Here is a 20,213-nt window from a genome sequence, read left to right as displayed (position 1 = left end):
GTAATATTCACCCTGGCCCTTCCTTTACGTGAAATTCAATAACAGGCCCTCCAAAGCAAAACACCGGCATTCCTAAGTTGAACTTTTACAAACACCATTTAAAAAATAAGTGACATTGTACTAGATAACAATCATTTCAATGCATCAGGTAATTGTAAGTTTTTAAGTCGTTAATATCAAACTTGAGTGGTAGTATTAGGCAAGCACACCGTATTAACTACCAAGCAGTTTGACGTAACAAAATTACTATTACGTTTTCTAACACCAAATCCCCAAATATTCGCATTCGTAACATATTTCCGTGTCACAGGATGAGTCAAGACGTATATTATAGGATTAACGATACCATTAATATAATAAACAGTAACAGTCAGTATTTGTGACACTTCGTAACTCAGAGGGACATCCCACGTGTTAGCAATCACTGAAGGGGAGTAGGCCAGCAAGCTGGTTGCTATGATACCAGTAGAAGTCATCAGGAACCATCCACACCGTCTTCTCTTCCGGGCGATGATGAAGAGCATGATGCCATACATGAGGAGGATCAGGAGGAAGGGAACGAAGATGAGACAGACTTGCTCGATGTAGTTATTTCGTCCTGATATCACACATCTGTGGTATTTGTCGTAGTACTCTATTGTTATGGAACCAGTGGTATAAGCCACTGTGTCGTAAAATAGTAGAGCAAAAATAGGTGACCAATTTACCACAAACATGACCGCACTGGTCCTCTTGGTCACAAGTGAATTATGTCGGAGTGGCAGTGTTATAGCTATAACTCTGTCCACAGTGAGGGGAAGCAGCGCTGGCATACCAGAACTTGCAAACGAGTTGAGGAAGATAGTGTACGCCGCGCAGTAGGGAGTGGTGCTGTGATCAGGTGACCCCACAAACTTGCTGTTTATAATACCAAGACCTCTGAAAAGTCCTACGATAGACAACATGACGTCACTGACTGCTACGTTTATGATGAAGAGGTTCTGGCACAGGCGGATTCTCCGGGGGTGGAGGAAGTAGATGACGGAGCTGCTGAAGATGATGCCGAGGAGTCCTATAACTGCTAGTATCGAGCCCTGAGAATAGGGAATAGGTAAATGCGTAGTGAATATTATAATGTGAGGAATTAGGTTCCTCTGCCTGGAATCAGTTTATCATAATATTAATAAATATAACTTCCGCGTTGATTACAGTCAAATGCACAAGAAACGTACATGCCATAGAAATTCTTTAAAACTAAAAAAGTGGCCTAAATAATACTTACATTAACAAGTCTGAAGAGACAAACAGGTTGACTTTGAGTTACACATGTGTGGTTCTCAATGAGGTACCCCATGATTTATTCTTTGTTCATGATAAACTTGCAAAGTGTTAGTTGAAAAATACTACAGAATGAATCAATGAATTTAAAAAGTACTTTGAACAGTTTAAAGTTAAACAGTAGGCATTGTTCAGAGGAACACAACAAACTACGAATGCACCTTTAAAGCTCACGTAAGAGAATAAACAGACAGCTTTTAACGTGAGATTGTAAATGAAACTGATATCTCAGAATACGATAAGTAAAATTTAAACAAATGGTGCCATAAACTGTTTATATTAAGGCTGAAGAGCCGCTAAAAACGAACAATTAAGTCACCTTGAGGTCTGGTAACGCACGGATTAACTGACCCCCCCCCCCCCCCCCCCGGGCCAGGTGCAGGTGGATGTCAAGGGCTAACATTATTATGCAAAAACCACAGTTTTAAATACCGTTATGTTGTCAGAACCCAGACGCTTTCAAGGGTATAAGGTGTTTAGTTGAGCTCCTAATCGCCAGAAATGAAAACTCAGCTGAGAAATTAGCTGCACCCAATTTATCATTTAAGCACAGAATACCAAAGTTAATATCTAACCAGTGACAGCATTCACCAATTATCACCTTTCAAGTCATATTGTGCATTATTACAAATTATTCATTAATCAATTATTCATTTTACTGTAACTTAATGGTAAAATGAAATTACGTCACTACGTAACAAACTCAGCTCCTTCTTCGCTTTTATTTAAATCGGCCTTTTGATCGTCTAGCTATTAATGGAATGCCTTATGTATGATTTGCGCCGTATCAACAAGATAATCAACAAACTGTAACAATTATTATTAGCTGCTAACACTGTCCTGGGTAAACTGTTTCGTAATTAAGGAGACAATTATTGTTGCTCATCAACTATAATTGTATTAAATCAAAAAGCGTTCAGTGAAATATCCTGCTTTAAGCGTAGTGAGCAATAATTTCATTGCGCAGAGTGCCATTGCATGAAGATGGTGCAATGGTGCCCAAGGCTCGACCGGAATCCAGGCTTAATGCTGTCCCGGTCAAAATCAGCCTTTATTTGGAATCCCGGTCCCGGCAATAATTCACCAATAAATAATGAGGCGGATTATCTAGTGCACTTCCTAATGTAATCATTGTGTAAAATATCAAATATGGTCAAGTTTTGTAAAGACTGTTATTTTATATCCTTTTTTCAGTCACGTGACTCACACCAAACAGTCACGTGACTCACACCAAACAGTCACGTGACTCACACCAAACAGTCACGTGACTCACCAAACAGTCACGTAACTCACACCAAATAGTCACGTGACTCACACCAAATAGTCACGTGGCTCACACCAAACAGTCACGTGACTCACCAAACAGTCACGTGACTCACACCAAATAGTCACGTGACTCACACCAAACAGTCACGTGACTCACCAAACAGTCACGTGACTCACACCAAATAGTCACGTGACTCACCAAACAGTCACGTGACTCACACTAGCTAACAGCCAATCAAATAGTTGCCAGCTGGGATCAGGGGATCATTCTCAGGACTGAGAATTGTGAAATTTGAATAATTATCACAAGGTGGATCTACTTAACAAAAAAATTAGAAAGGTTTTTCTTACGGGTATATGGCCCCCAGAATATAGGTCGTTTTTTGAGCACTTAGAAACAGGTGTTAAAACTACTTCTAAGCATGTTTAGGGCTGTAAATATGTACATAATAACCCTTTAAATGTTTCTTGGGTAGTTGAAAATAATTATTAGGTTTTTAAGTGTACTTTTTTTTCACCTGTAAAAATACCATTTTTTAACAGGGCCCCCAGAATATAGGTCCAAACATCTGTTCCTAAGTTGTTCTAAAATTGTCACAGACAGTTATATGCAGTCAGAATATGTTGCTGAGACTGTATTGATGATGCCAATGGCTCCAGATACTAAATTGAAATGGTTTAGAGTATACTTAATAGCAAAAAATCAAAAACTACGGCCCCCAGAATATAGGTATGCAAAAATCGTCCTCAAATACTCCACCTTCATACATTTTGATGATGCCATCTCTTCAGCATATGTTCTTTAACTGTTTCTCATCACTACCCCACATTCCTTAATGCTCAGGGTGACAGAGAAAATGCAGAATCTTGGTCGCTATTTTTTTTTTAAAACCTATATTCTGGGGGCCATATACCCGTAATGAGTAAAATCTTTAATTTTACTTGTTAAAAAGCTTTCATGAACTCATTTAGTAGGGATCTTAACTAAATACTTAAATAAGATTGAAGGAGTGCCCCTAGATATGATTGAGGGGGGCTGTTTTTATCTGTATCAATACAATGTGCACCTCAATGACTGTAAATCAGACATTTTTGGCCGCCAAATTTTTTTAAAGGCCTAACTCAAAATTCTGTCCCAAAACTTAAGGTCATGAGACAATTCTACGTTGATTCTGAAAATTTCATGTGAAAATATTGAAACCCTATTGAGTTCTATTGTTTTGAGCGAAGTCAGTTTGAGATATGGGCGATTTTGTTCATTTTTTGCGATTATTTGAACACAGAATCCACAGTTAGGTATATATTGAGCTGATAATCATAGAGAATGTGTAATATATGCTTACCTTCCATATAAAGTTGGTTTCATTCAAAAATATTGATATTTGACCAATTTATGGACCAAAATCGATCAAATTTGGTGCGTATGCCCAAATATGGGCATATGGTTTTTGTTTTTATCCCATAACTCGGCCAATTTTTATCCAATTTTAATAAAACTTGATATGTGGGTTCAGGAGACTAGTAGCTACAAGTAGAGCATCCCAAAGCATGGTTTTGGGCATGTTCAGGGTTTTTGACCAACCTATATTCTGGGGGTCGTATAGACCTATATTCTGGGGGCCCGTAAAATTGTGGTGGCCATAACTTTTTTCCAAATTGTCAGTTTGCAGATGTCTCGATGAAAAGATAGCTTAAAATAATACTTATACTCATACCAGTAGTCTTAATGGCATGTGTTGGACAGATTTTTGTCATGACAATTTTTCGCCATATTTACCCCTCTAGAAAATGACAACATCGTTTAAATCTTTCGCTGTCATGACCAAATATACCAAAATACCTCATGTAGGTCCAAAATTTTTATCCAGAAACATAAGTTACATATTTTACTCCAACCTAGCAGTAACAGATCCCATTAGTATCGCTTATCTTGGTTAGAACTGTATCCACTAACATGACCTATATTTTGGGGGCCACCTATATTCTGGGGGCCATATACCCGTAGTAAAAATTTCTGTGCAGCGAAAATATCAGATATTGGTCATATTATGATACGTATTGTATTGGTTATTTTATAATTTGCAAAATATCATTCAGCAGTCCATGCTATTGTTAAAATAGAAAGCAGTTATGAATCCGCCAAGAAACGAAATGAACTTCGTAAGTGTACTAAGGGAAGCTAAGTAAGGAGTACCATTCTGGGGGGGGGGGGGGGGGGGGGGGGGGGTCCAACCCGATGTCCGATATGAGGGTTGATGAGGCCAAAATCGGAATCGGAAAAATCGGAAAAATCGGAAAATTGAGAAATTTTAGAGAATCGATCTCTAAAACCTCTCAGAAGTGAGGAAGTGATAAAAAACCCCTACATATGCTATATTGTTATGAGAAAACGAACTAATTGGACATTCCAATAGACATTCCTCCTCATAGTCGTCCTCCTCCTCCTGAGTCCTTCTCATCCTCCTCCACCTCCTGAGTCCACCTCCTGAGTCCTCCTCCTCAGTCCTCATCCTCCTCCTCAGTCATCATCCTCTTCCTCCTGAATCCTCCCCCAGTCCTCCTCCTCCTTCTCCTCCTCATCCTCCTCCTCCTTCTCCTCCTCATCAGTCCTCATCCTCTGTCCTCCTCATAATCGTCCTCGTCCTCATCCTCGTCCTTAGTCCTCCTCCTCCTTATCCTCCTCCTCAGTCCTCCCCCAGTCCTAATCCTCCTTCTTCTCCTCCTCCTCCTACTCCTCCTCCTCCTTCTCCTCTTTCTTCTCCTAATCATTCCTCCTCCTCAGTCGTCCTCCGCCTCCTCCTCGTCCTTAGTCCTCGTCCTCTTCAGTATTCCTCCTCAGTCCTCCTCAGTCCTCATCCTCCTCATCCTCCTCCTCCTCCTCAGTCATCCTCCTCATCCTCCTCCTCCTTCTCCTCTTCCTTCTCCTCCTAATCAGTCCTCCTCCTCAGTCGTCCTCCTCCTCTTCATTAGCCCTTGTCCTCATCCTCCTAGTCCTCGTCCTTAGTCCTCGTCCTCATCCTCCTCAGTCTTCCTCCTCAGTCCTCCTCGTCCTCATCAGTCTCATCGTCCTCATCCTCCTCCCCAAGTCCTCCTCTTCCTCAGTCCTCCCCCAGTCCTCCTTCTCATCCTCCTCATCCTCTTCAGTCCTCATCTTGTTCCTCCTCAGTCCTCCTCTTCCTCCTACTCGTCAGTCCTCCTCCTCCTCCTTCTCCTCAGTCCTCTTCCTCCTCCGCAGTCCTTCTCCTCCTCGTCAGTCCTCCTCCTCGCCAGTCCTCCTTCTCCTTCTTCTCCTCCTACTCCTAAGTCCTCCTCCTCCTCCTCAGTCCTCCTCCTCCCTCTCATCCTTTTCCTCCTACTCCTAAGTCATCCTCCTGCTCCTCAGTCCTCCCCCAGTCCTCCTCCTCATCAGTCCTCCCCCAGTCCTCCTTCTCCTCATCCTCATCCTCAGTCCTCCTCCTCATCATCCTCCTCAGTCCTCCTCCTCCTCAGTCCTCCCTAAGTCCTCCTCTTCCTCAGTCCTCCCTAGTCCTCCTTCTCCTCCTCCTCATCCTCAGTCCTCCTCCTCATCCTCAGTCCTCCTCCTCAGTCCTCCTCGTCCTTAGTCCTCCCCCAGTCCTCCTTCTCCTCGTCCTCAGTCCTCCTCCTCAGTCCTCGTCCTTCTCCTTTTTAACAGTCCTCCTCCTCAGTCTTCCTCCTCGTCCTCGCTCTCGTCCTCCTCCTTCTCCTCCTTCTCGTCTTCCTCCACACCAATCCTGCTCCTCTTCCTCAGTCCTCCCTCTCCTCTTCAGTCCTCCTCCTCCTCATTCCTCCTCGGTCCTCCTCTTTCTCCTCAGTCTTCCTCCTTTTCCTCCTCCTCCTCATTTCTCTTCCTCATCCTCCTCCTCCTTCTTCTCTTCCTTCTCCTCCTAATCAGTCCTCCTCCTAATCAGTCCTCCTCCTCAGTCGTCCTCCTCCTCGTCCTTAGTCCTCGTCCTCATCGTCCTTAGTCCTCGTCCTCATCCTCCTAGTCCTCGTCCTCATCCTCCTAGTGCTCGTCCTGGTCCTCCTCAGTCTTCTTCCTCTGTCCTCCTCAGTCCTCCTTCTCCTCAGTCCTCCTCCTCCTCCTCATCAGTTTACACAATTTATTGTTACTAAAATGTTTTTAAACGCATTTGAGTCTGTAACATATTGACATGTTACTGTTACTGACTCAAAATGTGCCCGAGAATTTTTTTGTTTAACAGAGTTTTACTCTCCAGTACTATGGAAAAGTTGTTACATGATAAATAAAGATTTTGATAAATAAAGTGATTTTCATCCCTTTTAATGTTATTGAAAATTGTGTAGACTATTCTTTGTATCTAACTGAGGATTGGAAGTTTGAGAAAGGACCATAGTCATTAACCGTGCTACCCATTTCTGCAGATAGCCTGTTACAAATTGTGGAGACAATTTAAATCAAAAGTTACTAAAGCGTTCGCTATTTGTTACGATTGTTATTACCAACCGTACCTCTTTCAATTGTGGACCGGGGTGGATGTTTCTGTCAAACAAGAGTTGATACGACATTGTGTTGTTTTTCGGACGAAACGATTCTTGTTTGGAACAAGATACCATTTTGGGGTTCTGGGACCACCACCAATCGATTTCTTGTCATATTTAAGTACAGAAATAGCTACCTATATCGCCTAGAAACCTCAGAGGGAAGATTTAAATTTTCCCGATTTTTCCGATATGAGGGTTGATGAGGCCAAAATCGGGATCGGAATGATCGGAAATGATCGGGTTGGACCCCCCCCCCCCCATTCTGCGAGAAACAGAACTATTGTTCATTTTTTGAGATCAGGGTAAAAACTAACAAAGATCAATTTTTGTAACATCTGATCAATTTCATTGAAGATCTGGTTCCTGTTATTTAACATGCTGTTAACAAGATTTTTTTACACAACTTATTTAAAAAACCCAAAAATGCCGGTCCTTCGGCGCTTTTTGCCAGTGCCAATCCCGATACCGGCCAAAAAAGCTGTCCCGGTCGAGCATTGATGGTGCCTTGCGAATAAAATAGAACAATCTGATAATTAAGTATAATAACATACGGCTTTGGCCCAGCGTATTAGCACTTGTAGTGGTATTCTTATTAAATGTAGCACTTGTAGTAGTATCCTTATCAAATAAGGACTAAATTACGAAAATGACAAACAGCAACACGCCCACAACATCAAGATAAGACTCGACAGAGCACAACAATTATCATGGCATCAAAACTTCAATAAAAGTAGAACATCTGCGGTAGGTGCGAGCTAACACTTCTTAGGACAGTGTCCATTCAACCCAATCACGTGTTACAGATCAACTACTTCTCGTGATATCAGTAGGTTAACTATAATTTGTTCGATACATGATATCAGTCCTATAAAGAGCTGAACTGGTAATCACTTATCCTGACACCTGGACAAATCAGGAACCGTTTAACTACGTTTTAATCACACTCTTTTTGCGGGATTATTCCCCCTCCGGATATACTGCCTCTAGTACCTTGACTTGTGTCACTCTCACTGTACTCACTGATTGGTCACTGGTAAACATTTCAGTCAAAACCGCGAAATTTTCGTCAAGGGGACGGCAGAAAAGCTCCTCTTCAAAAATCTTCCAAAATCTCTTTTTATATTCTGATGATTTTCCGTTTATCAAAGCATTCTTTGGGAATAGAACTTTGAGTACCTCAATTGTGTCTTCTGTCATCTTCAGTGACCTTGTAAGATGGTCATTCAAGAAATAATTTGTCAAAACAGTGAAATTTGGGTCGCGGAAAGCTGAAATCTGAAAATGTCCTATGATAGGATATTCAGCACTGACCTGACCAATTAGTAAGGGGAAAAGTGGTCGATTTAAGGGTTCCGTTGGATTTGAATGTTCACAAGGATATCTCAACGGAATATGGTAGTTAAGACCCCTACGAACATAATTAGACTTGTTGCCAATTTTGTATCTCAACGGAAACACCACTTTTACCACTTTTTACCACCTTTGTACCACCTGTCTGGTTTGCCAAATATCTTTAGTTGTGAACGTCGTAAAAGGTTGCAAATTAACCTAGAATGTTTATCTTATCAAGGAGTAAAACTTTTGTGTGAAAAATTTTTACATTGGACAATCAGCTAATTGGATAATTACCAATTAGTTAATCACCAAAAAAAGTGAAAATTTTTTATTGGCTCAAAATGATTGAAATCGTTTGAAACACGGAGAAATGTAGTTTTTAGAAAAACTTCAAAAATTTTTCACTTAAAAAATTTTTTTCGAGACTTGGAAAAAAGTTTGAAAATTTGAAAATATTTTTTTCCGCCAAAAGTGATCGAATTGCATGAAACGTGGATAAAAATGCTTTGCAGAAAAACTTCGAAGATTTTTAGATTTGGGAATACTAAAATCATCAATATTTGAAGTTGGAGTTCAGTAAATCTCGACATATTTTAGTAATTAGGAATAGCTTAGCGGAAAGGGCTGAACCTGAAAAAGGTTAACCACACAATATTAGAGTTTCATAACTAATTACAATACATCTTTATCAAATTCCACATAAAGAAACAGCACAAAAGGACCATTTAAGATCGAACCGATTTTACCTGCTGTACTATCATTTTATTGATTTCAATGATCAAAACCTCTGTACCGTCAATCTTGCCAATCTATACCGGGTATCTGAATGTACCGGACCTCTTATTTACCTCTATAATTAGACCCAGTTGTGCAAGAAATGCGATTTCTCACAGAGGGGTTTCTTTTAACTGTGCACTTTTTGTCACTCTCGCAACTCGCAAGAGGCCCGGTATTATAGGGGGGTATAGGAAGCGAGTGTAAATATACCTTCCATCATCCACTGTGGCTTTTTTGTATTGTGAATGCGCATGCCGCTTCGTTGTAGCTACGTTCTGCTACATCCATGCTAGCACCACCCAGCTACCACCAGTTTACTCTAAATCTAGCTATTTCTAGCAACTTTTCAATGCTATCTCCAGCTCTATCCCGACCCTGGCAATTACATATGGGGGTTATTCGAGGTATCTGGCATAGCAAACGAAGCGGCATGCGCATTCACAATACAAAAAAGCCACAGTGGATGATGGAAGGTATATTTACACTCGCTTCCTATACCCCCCTATAATACCGGGCCTCTTGCGAGTTGCGAGAGTGACAAAAAGTGCACAGTTAAAAGAAACCCCTCTGTGAGAAATCGCATTTCTTGCACAACTGGGTCTAATTATAGAGGTAAATAAGAGGTCCGGTACATTCAGATACCCGGTATAGATTGGCAAGATTGACGGTACAGAGGTTTTGATCATTGAAATCAATAAAATGATAGTACAGCAGGTAAAATCGGTTCGATCTTAAATGGTCCTTTTGTGCTGTTTCTTTATGTGGAATTTGATAAAGCTGTATTGTAATTAGTTATGAAACTCTAATATTGTGTGGTTAACCTTTTTCAGGTTCAGCCCTTTCCGCTAAGCTATTCCTAATTACTAAAATATGTCGAGATTTACTGAACTCCAACTTCAAATATTGATGATTTTAGTATTCCCAAATCTAAAAATCTTCGAAGTTTTTCTGCAAAGCATTTTTATCCACGTTTCATGCAATTCGATCACTTTTGGCGGAAAAAAATATTTTCAAATTTTCAAACTTTTTTCCAAGTCTCGAAAAAAAGTGAAAAATTTTTGAAGTTTTTCTAAAAACTACATTTCTCCGTGTTTCAAACGATTTCAATCATTTTGAGCCAATAAAAAATTTTCACTTTTTTTGGTGATTAACTAATTGGTAATTATCCAATTAGCTGATTGTCCAATGTAAAAATTTTTCACACAAAAGTTTTACTCCTTGATAAGATAAACATTCTAGGTTAATTTGCAACCTTTTACGACGTTCACAACTAAAGATATTTGGCAAACCAGACAGGTGGTACAAAGGTGGTAAAAAGTGGTAAAAGTGGTGTTTCCGTTGAGATACAAAATTGGCAACAAGTCTAATTATGTTCGTAGGGGTCCTAACTACCATATTCCGTTGAGAAATCCTTGTGAACACTCAAATCCAACGGAATGCCACTTTTCCCCTTACTAAATTGCTTTATATTAGATTGAACGCTGCAATATTTAATCAGAACAATGGTTGTAGGATTAATGTTAACTTCTTCAGGGGACAGTAAGCTATACAGTGCATCAGCACAATTACCAGGTTACCAGGTTACCAGGTTACCAGGTTACCAGGTTACCAGGTTACCAGGTTACCAGGTTACCAGGAAACCAGGTTACCATGTTACCAGGTTACCAGGTTACCAGGTTACCATGTTACCATGTTACCAGGTTACCAGGTTACCAGGTTACCATGTTACCATGTTACCATGTTACCATGTTACCAGGTTACCAGGTTACCAGGTTACCATGTTACCAGGTAACCAGGTTACCAGGTTACCAGGTTACAACTTACACCCTTTCAGGGGACAGTAAGCTCTACAGCGCATCAGCACAACTAAAGACAATGGGAGAGTTATGGTCTAAATGTGTGGAGATTATGATTGTGGCTTTGGAGAACTCTATTCAGGTAACAACTCTAAGTATTTCATTAATGAATATTATAATATCTCAATCTTTAGTTGAATGTTTTTTATTTTGAAGCGTTGTTTATTTTATAATACTTGTTCTGACCGATTCAATAATTATGTTTTTAATACTTTAATACAGTTTTAAAATTATATTTTAAAATAATTATATTTTTAATACTTTAATACAGTTTTAAAATTATATTTTTCAATAATTATATTTTTAATACTTTAATACAGTTTTAAAATCCATTGTGCTCCAGTTTTTTAGGTTTGGAGTTAGAAATCGATGTATAGTATGATTAGCGCTTTACAAATAATTATTTATAATTATTAGCTTTAAACGCACAACGAGTCATTAATTATTAATGACTTAATTGTTTCCACTTGAACATCACTACTGTTCTACAAGACAGTATCACGTGACTGTAAAACACTATTTCAGGAAGATGATCTGGTAAACAAATCACAGATAATGAAAGGGCTTTACATCCTACTACTTGACAAGAGGCACCACTACCCTGGTTAGTATATATTTACTAATTACCAGGTTACCAGGTTACCAGGTTAGCAGGTTAGCAGGTTACCAGGTTACAACTTACACCCTTTACCAATTACCAGGTTACCAGGTTACCAGGTTACAACTTACACCCTTTACCAATTACCAGGTTACCAGGTTACAACTTACACCCTTTACCAATTACCAGGTTACCAGGTTACCAGGTTACCAGGTTACCAGGTTACCAGGTTACCAGGTTACAACTTACACCCTTTACCAATTACCAGGTTACCAGGTTACACCCTTTACCAGGTTACCAGGTTACAACTTACACCCTTTACCAATTACCAGGTTACCAGGTTACACCCTTTACCAATTACCAGGTTACCAGGTTACTCTCCCAGGTTACTCAGAAGAAGAGTACTCGAACCAGACCTCACCCGTCACCAAGTACAGCAGGGAAGCTGATGACGTGGAATGCACTCTAGAGAACAAAGCCAACAGTAACCATAGTATAGTGGAGGATCTCAATGATAACCTTCAGAGGGTCTGGATGAAGATGATTGAGTTGATTTGTGAGATATTGGATAAAACTAGCGAACAGGACATCAAGTTTTGGTAATTTCTTAGCTATCTCATAACATTGTTTTTTTGTTGAAAGGGAATGACCTGATTGCTTTTTATTCGTAAACAATGCTAAATAGTCATTTGTATCTTCCTAATTTTCATATCTTATCTAAGGTAATTTATTTAGGTAAGCTTTAAAATTGAACTGAGTCCGTTTTAGGTATGTTCCATTTGGAATTCTCTGTGGACTGGCAAATACCTTCCCGTACAATATGAGGATACAGAGTGGCTATCAACTTATCATCAGCAACCTATGTTAGTACTTAATCAATTCGGTCACAGTTATATTATTTAACTTTCTATTTCTATTTGTTCAGTGTAACCTATAAAAATGAACATCCAGTAAAAAAATATCCTAAAGCCAAAAGTAATAAAATTTATTGCATGAATCCCAAGATTAAAGCCAAAAAGTTAAAACTGATATCTCGGACTTTATATTAACTATAAGTTTCACTCACTGCACTTAGCTCTGTGAAGTAAAAGTAAAGTAAAATAATCTAGGTAAACTATAGGTAAAAATATAATATTAATCATAAGCTAAAATGTACTAATCTTTGTATTCTAAATGGGGAAAAAAGAAGAAACATTGTCAGTCAGTCGAGAAAATTGTCAGTCAGGCTATATGGCAGCTTTGTAGATGTTGTGACTATGCTAGTAGTGGTCCCAGGCTTGCGACTGGAATTGCGGTGTTAAATCGATTTAATGGTACCAACGATCCACCTCCCACTTGTTGTTTGGTACTTAGCATTAATAGTGTTAGCTGTAGCCATTTATAGCAAGAATCTTAAAACTAAAGGGGATGACAAGGAAAAGAGGAAGGAAAAAGAATAACGGGACAAACAATTAATTAAAGTATTCATAGGAGCATTAGATATTGTAATTACAAGCTTCAATAATAAATCACTGACTAAAACTTCTAATTAAAATGACACTTGGTACGCTCGCCCATTTTCACTGGTCAGTCTGAACTTCGGTTTAGCACGTTGTACACTTATTCACCTAAGTTTCAGAATTTGTTCAGTTTAGCAGAGTTAGTACCCGTGTTTCAATAAATCAAAAGATATCAGGGGAGTTCTTTAATAATGTTACGGTCATCTAGAATACCGAACTTCCTGAAAACGTTATCGTATTTCCTCAGACAACGTTTAATGCCTTTAATCAGTCTATCACGGCTATATCCTCTATCAATTAGAATTTTGAATATTTTGTGAAGATGGGAGGTAAAGATATCCAATCTAGTGCAAACATTGCCATATCTAAGAACTTGACTTGAAAAAGCGTTGTAGCCAACCTCGGTTGGGATGTTACTGTGAGGAAATGTAAGGGATACAACATGAAAATTAAAATCATCAGTTTTGTTATACACTGATATTTCTAGTCCTTCTGTGGAAATATTAATATTTAAATCAAGGTAGTTAATGATTTTATTATTGGAACCAGCTCGCTCCATCTCCAATGAATTAGGATAAATATCTTTAATCAATTTATGAAAGTAAAGGTAGTTAATAATAGATAAATCGTCAACATATCGTTTATTATTGGATAATATCTTTGCTAATCCCATTTTCTTTTCCTGAAGTAAACGTTTCATATAATTAAATTCCTTTTTGCCAACAGTGAGATCAGCTATAGGGGAACTTGAATTTCCACCCATAGGAATACCCTTGGTTTGTATGAATACAATCCCACCGAAGACGACATAAGTGTTATAAATAATAAATTTAACAGCCTCTTTTAGGTCATCTTGACTAAAGCAGGCATGAGAATCATAGGTTTTATTGGAAAAGAAACATGTATTACTGTCTCTTTTAGAAATACAAATATATCTATTACGGTCTGAAAATATTAAATCAACAACTTCATTAATCATATTCTCTACTTCAATCAAGTCTAATCTGGTATAAAGAGTAGTAAAATCATATACTTGTATATTATAAACATCGCTATTTTTGATAGCTTCAAGGAATTCACTTGAGGAATCTATGCTCCAAAACATGTTTATACCGCTGTTGTTGTAGATTGCCTCGCAGTATTTCTTGAAGTATTTCCTCAAAAGTTTCAGACAACAGTTAACTTGGACGTTAAGTTGTTTCGTAACGCAAAAACGGGCACCTGCAATGAACCTCGCCTTGTAAGGGTTCTTATGAAGCTTAGGGTTCCAGAAGATGCGTGCTAGTCGCAAGTTTTTATCTTCAACTTGTACATTAAATCTCTCCTTTAGACTCTCAGATATTTTATTGACATAATGAGTCTCGTCTTCGCTACAGGGTTTATATGTATCATTACCTATACATTCTAGAGTATTAGGATCAAAACCCATTTCATTGACAAGAGTTTTTACATAAAACTTTTTACAAATAAATGAAAAATTACCAGAAGCTTTGTCGATACTACAAATAATGTATTTACTTTTCAGCAATTTAAGACTTCTTTTAACATCATCTTTTTCCAGTGTGTTTTCTTTTATTTCAAATGTTTCAGGAAAGTTTTTCTTGTAATATTCAATACGATTGGAAACTACTGATAACACTTAAAGTTAAATTAACAAATGGTTAACCAGGTAAGTATATAGAGTGCCTGACTAACAAGCCGAGTACATTGCACAGAGAGGAGTTACACACAATGTTAGCAGCTGCTTACAACTGTCTCACTGTCTGGTGTCTCAACTACACTGAGCTCTTCACTGACGGTCCTAGTCTCCTCAAGTGTCTCCAGGTTAGTCTCCTCAAGTGTCTACAGGTTAGTCTCCTTAAGTGTCTCCAGGTTAGTCTCCTCAAGTGTCTCCAGGTTAGTCTCCTCAAGTGTCTCCAGGTTAGTCTCCTCAAGTGTCTCCAGGTTAGTCTCCTCAAGTGTCTCCAGGTTAGTCTCCTCAAGTGTCTCCAAGTTAGTCTCCTCAAGTGTCTCCAAGTTAGTCTCCTCAAGTGTCTCCAAGTTAGTCTCCTCAAGTGTCTCCAGGTTAGTCTCCTCAAGTGTCTCCAGGTTAGTCTCCTCAAGTGTCTTCAGGTTCATTTTATTCTGATTGTGGTTTTTAGTTCTGAGATTTATAAATTTTTCGTTTATTGACGGTATCTATTCGTATCGATGAAACTAGATACAAATCTATGGGTTGCTTGGGTTGTCCCAGGCCAGGTCCAATTTTAACTCTATTGGTTGTTACTTGCTAAAATACTCCTTACTCCAGGTAATAGAGTCCGGTATATCAAGTAGATGCTCTTACAACCACGTCTCCCACGAGAAAGTACTGAAAGAAGACAAGAAGAAACTACCCATATCTAAGCGAGTGGGAGATAAAGCACAGTTCCTCTTAAAACAACTTCATAATCACAACCCGCTCAGAGATCAGCTAAACCAGCAGCACCATTTGTCAGAACGGCAACTTTTGGAGCATTGGTAGACATTTAAAACGTTATTTAAACTGGCATCTTATAATCACAGTGGTACCAATTAAAATTATCGTGAGGATGCTATTACTACGTAGTACGTTTAGTTCGTTTCAAATAAATCAAAATTTCTTAATTTCGAACGATTGAATGATTGTTTATATTTCTATATAATATAATTAATAAATACAATTTGTTTAATGTTTTCATTCTATCTAACTCTGCTCAGGTCCAAACTGTACCGCGGACACGAGGCGAGATGTCATGTCACGTGGTGTGACGTCATGTCACGTGGTGTGACGTCACGTCATATCTAACTCCTCCTGTGCTCAGGTCCAAGCTGTACCCCGGACACGAGGCGAGATTACAGTATTTGGTTATTGAGAGTGACACAATTCTCTGTCTCATCAACCCTCCTCCTGGACTTGCAGGTTTACAGATGTTAGATGTAGTGGGACGTCATGTCACGTGGTGTGACGTCATGTCACGTGGTGTGACGTCATGTCACGTGGTGTGATGTCATGTCACGTGGTCCCCTATCAAGATTCTAAAAAAAGTGCGATGAGATTGGATTTTGACACTAAAAGTGCGATTTTCACGTGTCACGTGCAGTGGCGAAATTTACTCCCCAGTCAACACCCCCCCCCCCCCCAGCCTGCAAGATTTCTTGCTCCACAAATTATTTTCTATTTAAAAAGATTTCGCGAGTCCCTTTGTAAGCGAAATTGTAAGTATGTCGCTTTATGTCGCTCGATGTTTATTTCTCAGAATTGTAAGTATGTCACTGTTATTGGATCCATAAATAACGAAAAATTTACGTGCGTATTTTTATGAATTTTATTATGTTACATATTGTTATTTTGGTAAGCCTTACGTAGCACGACGGTTTACGGCGCGCTCGTCAAGCAGTAGACTCGGGTTCGAGTCTCGTCAGCGGTCACTCTTCTGGCAATTATTAATTATTTTACTAAAATTATCATCAGAGCACCTTGTAATATACGTTATCCGATAGATTATACTGTTCGTACTTCATCTAGAGAAGACTGGCATTTAAGGATTTGTCCGGGGAAGGCCTCGTTCACACTGGAACATGTCAAATTATTGTAAACGGAGTTATCTGGTGATGTTTGTTTTGTTTATGGCTAGAATTTAGAATGGAATCAATGTGATGAGGATCCAGAGTTAATTACCTGCTAGGATTAATAAGTCAGTTCTCCAGTTGAAGAGACCCTTTCTCAAACTTTTAATGAAGAAATATTCACTATGCCTATGGCAGTATCAAGTATATTCTGAGAAAGATAGAGTAGACTGTAGCCAGGAATAGTACCTTGAGATTTAGACCTCCTTTAATGGTAACCATGGTAACTATAGTACTAACCACTGTGAATCTTGATCTTATAACAACTAGTATCCTTTAAGACTTAGACAGTACATTGAATAGCGATGAAAAGCGATGAAAATGCAAGCGCGCGACCGAATATGTAGTGCTGAAAGAGGGTGCCGAAATCTCGCGGAGAATCTCACGATATCGTGAGCCTAGCTATGAGATTTAAACGAAACTCGCAAAAATCTGGCAAAAATCTCGCGCGCGTTACGTCGAAGTTTTCACGCTATAAACAAGTGATAAAATACACGTTAAGAGTATAAAATACATGTTAAGTTCCTAATTCCCTCAACTTTTAAGTTAAACTTTTTCTGTTTCCTCATTTATTTACAAATTTTGTGCGATGAGTCTGGCTCGCAATCTCGCATAAATCTTGAGCTGGGCACGTGGTGTGACGTCATGTCACGTGGTGTGACGTCTGTGGTGTCGTTATATACATATTGTTATGTTTTATTATTTTCCTTAAATAGTTCATTCCTAATAAACAGCATTATCTCACGACTATTTAGTGTTTACAACCCATTCCAGCTGAGCTAGGTAGGGACACCTCAAATAAAACCCCGGTCCTCTACATCGTGTTAAAAGATACTGATGTAGCGTGACGTCATATCACGTGGTGTGACGTCACATCATAATGTGTAATAATAATCCATTACAGCTGAGCTAGGTACGGACACCTCAAATAAAACCCCGCTCCTCTACATCGTGTTAAGAGATACTGATGTAGCGTGACGTCATGTCACGTGGTGTGACGTCACATCATCATGTGTAATTATAATCCATTACAGCTGAGCTAGGTACGGACACCTCAAATAAAACCCCGGTCCTCTACATCGTGTTAAGAGATACTGATGTAGCGTGACGTCATGTCACGTGGTGTGACGTCACATCATAATGTGTAATTATAATCCATTACACTTACAGCTGAGCTAGGTACGGACACCTCCAATAAAACCCCGGTCCTCTACATCGTGTTAAGAGATACTGATGTAGCGTGACGTCATGTCACATGGTGTGACGTCACATCATCATGTGTAATTATAATCCATTACAGCTGAGCTAGGTACGGCCATTTCAAATAAAACCCCGGTCCTCTACATCGTGTTAAGAGATACTGATGTAACGTGACGTCATGTCACGTGGTGTGACGTCACATCATAATGTGTAATTATAATCCATTACAGCTGAGCTAGGTACGGCCATTTCAAATAAAACCCCGGTCCTCTACATCGTGTTAAGAGATACTGATGTAGCGTGACGTCATGTCACGTGGTGTGACGTCACATCATAATGTGTAATTATAATCCATTACACTTACAGCTGAGCTAGGTACGGACACCTCCAATAAAACCCCGGTCCTCTACATCGTGTTAAGAGATACTGATGTAGCGTGACGTCATGTCACGTGGTGTGACGTCACATCATAATGTGTAATTATAACCCATTACAGCTGAGCTAGGTACGGACACCTCCAATAAAACCCCGGTCCTCTACATCGTGTTGAGAGATCCTGAGGTAGCATGACGTCATGTCACGTGGTGTGACGTCACATCATCATGTGTAATTATAATCCATTACAGCTGAGCTAGGTACGGACATTTCAAATAAAACCCCGGTCCTCTACATCGTGTTAAGAGATACTGATGTAACGTGACGTCATGTCACGTGGTGTGACGTCACATCATAATGTGTAATTATAACCCATTACAGCTGAGCTAGGTACGGACACCTCCAATAAAACCCCGGTCCTCTACATCGTGTTGAGAGATCCTGAGGTAGCATGACGTCATGTCACGTGGTGTGACGTCACATCATAATGTGTAATTATAATCCATTACAGCTGAGCTAGGTACGGACACCTCCAATAAAACCCCGGTCCTCTACATCGTGTTGAGAGATCCTGATGTTAGTCTGTCAGTCCACTGGTTAAAGTATGAGAAAGACCCTCTCACTGACAAATCCTCTCCTCGACAAAAGGTAAGTCACGTAATTGTCGTCACTTGAACTTATGTTGCTAAAATTATGCACTTCTTAACTTTGAAATTCTGAATCTGAGCGTTTAAACGAGAACGAGCACGTGATGCAATTGCTTGGGATTGGTTATCTCTCAATGAAAATGGCAACTATTACTAAGAAAATGAAATCTAGCTATTTGTGAGACAATAAGTTCGATTATATATGACGTGTAGTTATTAGTGTACCAATATGATTGGCAGGAGACATGTTTTTAGGTGTGCCGTCCGAAGGTTCCAGAGAACACTAGCAGAAACCAGCCTGAAGTTAGGGAGTGTACTATTGGCTGGCCGGATATCCTGCATAGGAACTACGTGCACTTGAAGGAAGATACTAGGTAACATCACGTCACCAGGTAACATCACGTCACCAGGTAACATCACGTCACCAGGTAACATCACGTCACCAGGTAACATCACGTCACCAGGTAACATCACGTCACCAGGTAACATCACGTCACCAGGTAACATCACGTCACCAGGTAACATCACGTCACCAGGTAGCATCATCTAGTATCATCACGTCACCCTGGTAACCCCCTAACACCACGTTTAAAGATATTACATAAACGTTGCAGTAAAATTCATCTGATTTTCACGGTCAGAAATGTTTTAAAATCTAATTATATTATATTATGTATGGTAAAAATAAAATTGCTTCAGACTAACACCAAAAACAATAAAGAATATCGGTCTACCAAGATTCAAGAAATCATACTTCTCATGAAAACTTCCTCTTATCGGGTTTAACACGTGTTTTTAAAAATGTCTTCGGGCAGTTTCCAAGAAGCACGAAGACTAAGGGTAGAAAACTTTAGGGTTAAGGTTACCGGTTACGGTTAGGGTAAACTTTAGGGACCCTAACCCCACCCTTACCCTTACCCAATGTCTTAAAACATGTGTACCATAATGTCTACCCTTACTGGTCGAGCATCTCGGATACTACCACGTAGTTCACACTTCACACTTTGCCTCGTTGAGTCTTGCTCATATACGCAGAATACTGATCAACTGTTGTGCAGTGGGTGAAAGCTACGATATTCTCAGCCTGGACTAGAGAGAAAGTCTTGCTTATGTCTCCTAACTCTTTCTCGTAGTCATTTCCAATCTTTGGGAGGATTAGGAGATTTAATAACGAGCTGTGACGTAAGTTTTG

The 20,213-nt window shown here is 39.4% G+C and overlaps 1 protein-coding gene across 4 annotated transcripts in view; it reads left to right on the top strand.

Annotated features, from left to right (window-relative positions):
* LOC134821801 (ral GTPase-activating protein subunit beta-like) overlaps positions 1–20,213 on the top strand; it is a 35,109-nt gene that overhangs the window by 6,905 nt on the left and 7,991 nt on the right. For 2 of the 4 annotated variants that reach the window (XM_063832582.1, XM_063832580.1), the window contains exons 13-21: positions 11,054–11,157; positions 11,601–11,679; positions 12,059–12,272; positions 12,442–12,536; positions 14,842–14,996; positions 15,463–15,671; positions 15,995–16,092; positions 18,886–19,022; positions 19,277–19,395. In XM_063832582.1, coding sequence (XP_063688652.1) covers positions 11,054–11,157; positions 11,601–11,679; positions 12,059–12,272; positions 12,442–12,536; positions 14,842–14,996; positions 15,463–15,671; positions 15,995–16,092; positions 18,886–19,022; positions 19,277–19,395 — 1,210 coding nt within the window. The remainder of the gene's footprint in view (positions 1–11,053; positions 11,158–11,600; positions 11,680–12,058; positions 12,273–12,441; positions 12,537–14,841; positions 14,997–15,462; positions 15,672–15,994; positions 16,093–18,885; positions 19,023–19,276; positions 19,396–20,213) is intronic. The other 2 variants (XM_063832583.1, XM_063832581.1) reach the window with 1 other exon arrangement.

Source organism: Bolinopsis microptera, chromosome 10 (genome assembly GCF_026151205.1).
Source record: "Bolinopsis microptera isolate Bmic1 chromosome 10, MBARI_Bmic_1.0, whole genome shotgun sequence".
NCBI classification, from domain to species: domain Eukaryota; kingdom Metazoa; phylum Ctenophora; class Tentaculata; order Lobata; family Bolinopsidae; genus Bolinopsis; species Bolinopsis microptera.
This window is presented reverse-complemented; position numbering and strand designations above follow the sequence as displayed.